Source organism: Cyprinodon variegatus, unplaced genomic scaffold (genome assembly GCF_000732505.1).
Source record: "Cyprinodon variegatus isolate N-32 unplaced genomic scaffold, C_variegatus-1.0 Scaffold74, whole genome shotgun sequence".
In the NCBI taxonomy this organism is placed as follows: domain Eukaryota; kingdom Metazoa; phylum Chordata; class Actinopteri; order Cyprinodontiformes; family Cyprinodontidae; genus Cyprinodon; species Cyprinodon variegatus.
In genome coordinates this window covers 1391928-1397815 of record NW_015150527.1, presented here as the reverse complement: position 1 = coordinate 1397815, position 5888 = coordinate 1391928, and the positions used below count along the sequence as shown (strand labels likewise).

Here is a 5888-nt window from a genome sequence, read left to right as displayed (position 1 = left end):
TCAGTCATCAGTGCACACATTCAGCAACACACAGGAGCTCTTTCAAGCTGGGCACCGTTTCATTCACAACACCTGTCCCATCAACCCTATGGAGGACCAACTCTAAAGGTAACATGTTTAAGAAATGCTAAATGTAATTAATGACTTTACTATAAAAGGGGGATTATATAAGTAAAGGAAACGTCAAGTAATGCTATTTTTGATCAATACAAACATTAGAAAGAATCTAGTTTGGTATTTTATTTTAATTTCCTCGCCACACTCCAGTCCAGGTGGTGGCGCTAATGCTCCTTTACAGTTTTTTTTCCAGCCGCCATTAAACACGAGAAGAAGAAAACTGAAGACGCGCTAAACCGAAAGAAAGCAGGTTAGCAAACTATTCCTTTTTCTGTTCACTTTTATAAAAGGGGGGTCGATTGTCAGTGTTGTTTGAAAAGCGGGTAAGTATTTGAATATAAAATGAAACAATGTGTTTTAAGGATCTCCGCTCTGCCCTAGATGATGTTTTACTCTCTAAGACGTTAGAAGTTTAAACGTGCATTAATGCTGTTTTTTTGTTTTTAATGGAGTTACACAGCGGAGATTAGATCTAATGCATTCTAACTCAATACATATCATCATTTAGTATTATTTTAATTGCAGACAATCTAAATAATGGAAAAGTGATGAACAGAATGGACTGATGATATTTATTTATGTGTAATATGGTAACCGTGGTGTTCTTCTGATGCTCTTGATCACTTTATTTGCTTTCTGTAGATGTTTACAAAGACTAAACTAGAGTTTATGGGTTTAACATTGGTATTTGTTATAGCTGGTGATGTTATGCAAACAGAAAACTAACATGATTTCTGTTTGCATAATCCCTGATTCTCTCTGTTAGGAAACATGTCTAGGCAGCTGGGTGACCACCATCGGAGGTTTCTGCAGACCATGATGACCATTGGCATCACCAGTGAAAAAGAAGCGAAGACACTTTATCAGCACTGCTGTGAAACGCACAAAAGTGAGAATCTTTTCTACCCCTTTAATAAAGATTTGACTGAAGATGGCAGCTGGATCAGCAATCAGTGATCTCTGATGAATGCAGGGCTGTCAACTCTCACCCATTGGGAGTGAGACTCACCCATCTCTGTGTTTTCACACGCTCTCATTTCATATTCCCAATTTCCCACACTAAAAAATGACAGGAATTAAAACTCAACTCCGTCTAGTTTAATAATCTCCATTTGGCATTTAGGAGTAATTAAACCAACACAAATATTTTAATACTTAAAGCTTTTCATGTTTACCTCTCAAACCCATAGAAACTCCACAAAAAAAACAAATTGCATTTTATTTTTGATAAGATCAGCCACTCAAGAAAAGACCAACCGCATCCAGAGAGGATGTGCAGCTCAGTTATCCAGGGATGTTCTTCTTTTATTATTACTGATCATATTCATTTATGTTTATTTTGGTCCATTGAAAATGTTAAAAACTTTATTTTCATCACACTTTCCAAACTGAAACATCCAGAGAAGTGCTGTCTCCTGTCATGGTGAGTTTATACTGAATCTACAGCCTTCTAGAAGTATGAATTGTTTAGCTGTTTTGTCACTTGTCAAAAAAAAAACTAATAAGATAATAACTTAAGATTTTTAATCCTTAGCCTATTACCAAATATTCATACACAGTGAAGTTGGCATAGGTTTCGATTGCACTGGTTCCTGTATCGGTGCCAGTAATCCAGTAATAGCTTATTAGTTGCCTATTGTTTAATTTACTTAAACTGCAGAGAATAATTAATGAGCAAGGTTGTGAACGTCTTAGTTTAAAGTATATTTAATATGCAAGTATTTTAGTAGGGTCCATTGTGCTTTACTTTAATCCTCTAAAAATCACCAGAATGTAGAAAATAATATATATTGTGAGAAAAATGTTCCACATCACTACGGACCACTTATTGTTACTCAGTAACATTTACTGTGCTATAAAAGTTCCACATTTTGCCGCTTTGTTTCAATTAAATCCTCTGAAAACCACCAACCTATAGCTGCATCCTCATGTAACCCTGACAGGGTTTCCTATCCAAACTGTTTCTAAATCTCAGCCCAAGGTTTGATGAAAAGTTGGCAGCCCTGTGAATGTCCATCTCTCTGATCATTAGGCCAAATGTTTACATCACTTGAAAGAGGAGTACGAAAATATTTACTTTGTGACTTTATTTGGACATAGATGAGGTTAACTAGAAATGTATAAATCTATTAATAAATGTACTTTGTTTTAACTGAATGTAGACATTTGAAAGCTGCAAACATTTGCTTTAAAGTTGTTTAAATTTCTCATAGAAAATCTTTTTTTTTTTGTGTTTTTTTATTGCAGCACAGTGCGCTCCTGACAGACTGGAAGAGTTCATTGAAGCCATCAACTCCAGGCTGCAGCCCATGTTCATGCAGATTAGAAAAGGCATGTCTGAGGAAGATGGCCAACAGCACTACGCCTTGGTCAGTGGGTTTACGGATCTGGAGATGTAAAGCAAACATTGTTTTATGTGTATGTGGGGATTATGGCATTGGATTAAATAAAACAGAAACTCTGTGATGCCCTGCAGGTCAACACAGCGGAAACTGACATCACCAGGATGACGTCAGATTACGCGGACAACGAACTGGAACTGTTCAGAAAGATAGTGAGAAAAGTCTTTTCAGTTTTAGCTTCCAGTTTTAATTAAATGCTGTAAATCGATCTTGAATATCAATTCTATTAAGAATATTTGTAAATATCTGGTAACATATGCTTACTTATGTTTAGGAATGACTATAGTGTTTGATTTGTCCACCAAAATGTGTTGTTAATCTCTCCTAATTCAGATGGATTTAATTGTTAGCTCTGAGAACGGAAAGGCCTCTTCCACTGACATTCTGAACAGCGCCGACATGATGACATCTAAAAAATTGAAGAAAGGTGAAACACAGCAGCTTCTGCTTCGACTCGTTCAGGACAAGTGGCTCTGCGAGGTGAAATAAGAACCCTTTCTGTTTTTGCTTTCTGTTGGACATCTTTACATCTGAGCCGGTCTAAATTTGAATTATGTATTAGTCAGCTAATTGGATCAAAGCAGGCTGACTACAAATGTAGTAATGATGTTCAAACTGTGTCACATTTTCTCACATTACAGCAAACTTCAATGCATTTTGTTGAAGCTTGGAAATCGAATAAATCTTATGTCCAGCCTTTGACTGGGCCATTACAGCACATCCAAACATATTTTACTGTCAACCACTAAGCAGCAGCAGTGGTTTAGTCTGGATCTGCTGGCAGGATAACCTCCGCTCTAAAAAAGGCAGTTGATCTCCCACACTTGAGCTGTGGACCTTAGCAGCCCCTCCAGGGAGACATCGGGCCTTCTTGCTGCTTGTCTCATTAAAGATGCCCTGTTGAATTTTATACATATCTGGGGGGAAAAAACACAGAAACCATACATTAATTTTAAAATGAAATGATATAGACCAAGTGTCCGATCTTGTTATCTGTTGCCATCTCCCAGCAGTACTCAGGCATCCTTCATTCTAGCAGCTTTAGCTCCCACTTCAGTTAGCCCCAATGTCCATATTATATTCTGCTCAATTATTATCCCTCTTTCATGCAGTATTTTTTGCGCTTTTTGACTCTTGATCACAGACTTTTCTTTGTTTCCATGCATACATGGGGAAACGTTGACTTGCTTGCTTCTGTTATTTCCTCGATCACATATTGTGTGTTTTGGGAGTATGGTACCTCCAGCAGAGTTACTGTTACTAGTGAATTTGTTAAACTCAGTATTGCATTAGTCATTACTTCATTTTAAACAGATTAGTTATTCGTAACTTACCATGTATAAATAAGGACTAGAGTTTACTGGTGTAAGCCAACATGGCGCAAGCTACGGCTATGCACAACCTCAGCATGAGCACAGAGGAGAGCCTCGGTGCTGCAGAGCCTCTGATTCCAGTTATCCTCAGCATGCTCAGTTTTTCTGTTATAACACATAGAAAAGGAAGACATCTTTAAAAATACTTAATCTATTTTATCTCCATGTTATAAAAGAACAACATGATAACAAATCCCACAGGGTTGAACAGCATGGCATGTTTCTTTGTGTTGAGGGAATACGGTGAAGTTTATACCTACAGAGATAAAGTAGGAAAGGTTGATGAATTCTTTCCTTGCTTTGAGAATGTGTTTTTTTTGTTTAAAATGTTGTTTTTTCTGAATGCAGAGCCAGGGGGAGTACAATCTGTCCACTCGATGTATCATAGAGATGGAGCCATATATCCGTGCAATGTATCAAGACCAGGTGAAAGTCTGCCACATATGTCACAACATGGCCTTTCAGGTAAATCTATTCCAACTAAACATATATTAGGTGTGAAAAAATAATGGGATTAAGCGATTACAGAAATAATCTTCAACAGGGTTTCCACAGGTCGTTAAAAATCATTAAGTCAATTAAAATATTATTTCTAAAATTAAGTTCAAATTCATTCAATGTGATTTTATATATATATATATATATATATATATATATATATATATATATATATATATTGTTTGGTGTCTTTTTATTTCCACCTGCGTGCTTTACCAGCTGTAGTTAGTTAGAGATGCACTGATCCATTTATTTCCTGCTACGAATACGATACTGATCGTATGTTAAAAAAAGATATTAAAATAAACACAGATATATAAATGTACTTCATTGATTTATTAACAAGGAGTCAGCAAATATAAAGGAAATACAGTTTTGAATTAATGGGATCTCTGATATCGGATCAGTGCATCTCTATTGTTAATGCAGCCCTCTCCCCAGTTACTCAATGGTTCCTGTTGTCTCTTAAAAGCTCATCACTTCATCCCCAGAAACAGATTTAAAAAAAGGACTGGCAGATTCAACTCAATGATATATATATATATATATATAGCAGATTCACCTAACTACTTACTATCCAACTGCTAAACATAGAAGAAGAAGCATAAATTGAATTTATTCAATAAAAAGGATCATCTCTATTCAGTCCTTGGTTTTATTGTTTTAAAAATACATCTCCATAAATGCCTAAAGTTGTTCAGATATGAAAAAAAAAGCTTGTTATATTGAATACAGAAAAGTTTAGAAACTTATGGAAAGTTAACGGTAGAATAAAGCTTCTTTCCTCTTTTACCAAAGTGCCAGATTTGTGAGAATCCCTCCTGTGGAATAAAAATCCACAACCCTTGCGTGGCCAGATACTTCAAAGGAAGAATGGAGCCTCACTGTCCAGCCTGTGATGACTTTTGGCCCCATGAAATCCCTGGTATATGTTGCATATTATTACATCATAACTAGGAATAACTGTTAACATAGTTTTACTTTTAGTCTAGGAAATGGCAGTCATCTTGTAATTTTATTTCTAGTAATACATCTATATAAATTATATATAACCATGAAGTAATAATATCAGTATTTTCCTGTTCTGTAGTTTAACAGACATCTCGTATTCTTTGCTCTCCTCTTTTGCAGAAGTAAGAGAGCTCCATTCTTTATCCAAAAGATGACGACCCCCCCGCATTGTTTTTTTAATTGTTTCATATTTTTCACAAGGTTTGTTATAGCCTCTATTTTTAAATATTATCTATATTTCCTCAATTTTCTATGGAAATAAACTAAATTTTATTTTATTGTTGCATTTAACTTGCATCCAAAGATCTTGCATCTACCTGTTAAAAAGAAAACCTTCATTTAGTGTTTAATAGCTTTTCCTCTCTGATGTAATTTATATTTCAGCTTGATTCATGTCTGTCCAGATTTTGTAAATGGATTCATAATATTTGCTATGACTTCATAACATTGGTTTTTAACTAAGAATAAAACGTATTTCTTTTTTATT

General features: G+C 35.4%; 1 protein-coding gene across 2 annotated transcripts; it reads left to right on the top strand.

Moving 5' to 3' along the window:
- Nucleotides 1–316: 316 nt before the first annotated feature.
- nsmce1 (NSE1 homolog, SMC5-SMC6 complex component) lies at nt 317–5888 on the top strand. Of its 2 annotated transcripts, none has more exons than XM_015372623.1 (8): nt 317–367; nt 884–1006; nt 2365–2486; nt 2594–2671; nt 2853–2999; nt 4241–4357; nt 5189–5315; nt 5522–5888. In XM_015372623.1, exons 2-8 carry the CDS (start codon nt 889–891, stop codon nt 5554–5556), a joined length of 744 nt encoding a protein of 247 aa, XP_015228109.1. In that variant the 5' UTR covers nt 317–367; nt 884–888; the 3' UTR covers nt 5557–5888. The 2 variants fall into 2 exon arrangements, with proteins under 2 accessions (XP_015228109.1, XP_015228108.1); XM_015372622.1 differs by having other exon boundaries at nt 334–440.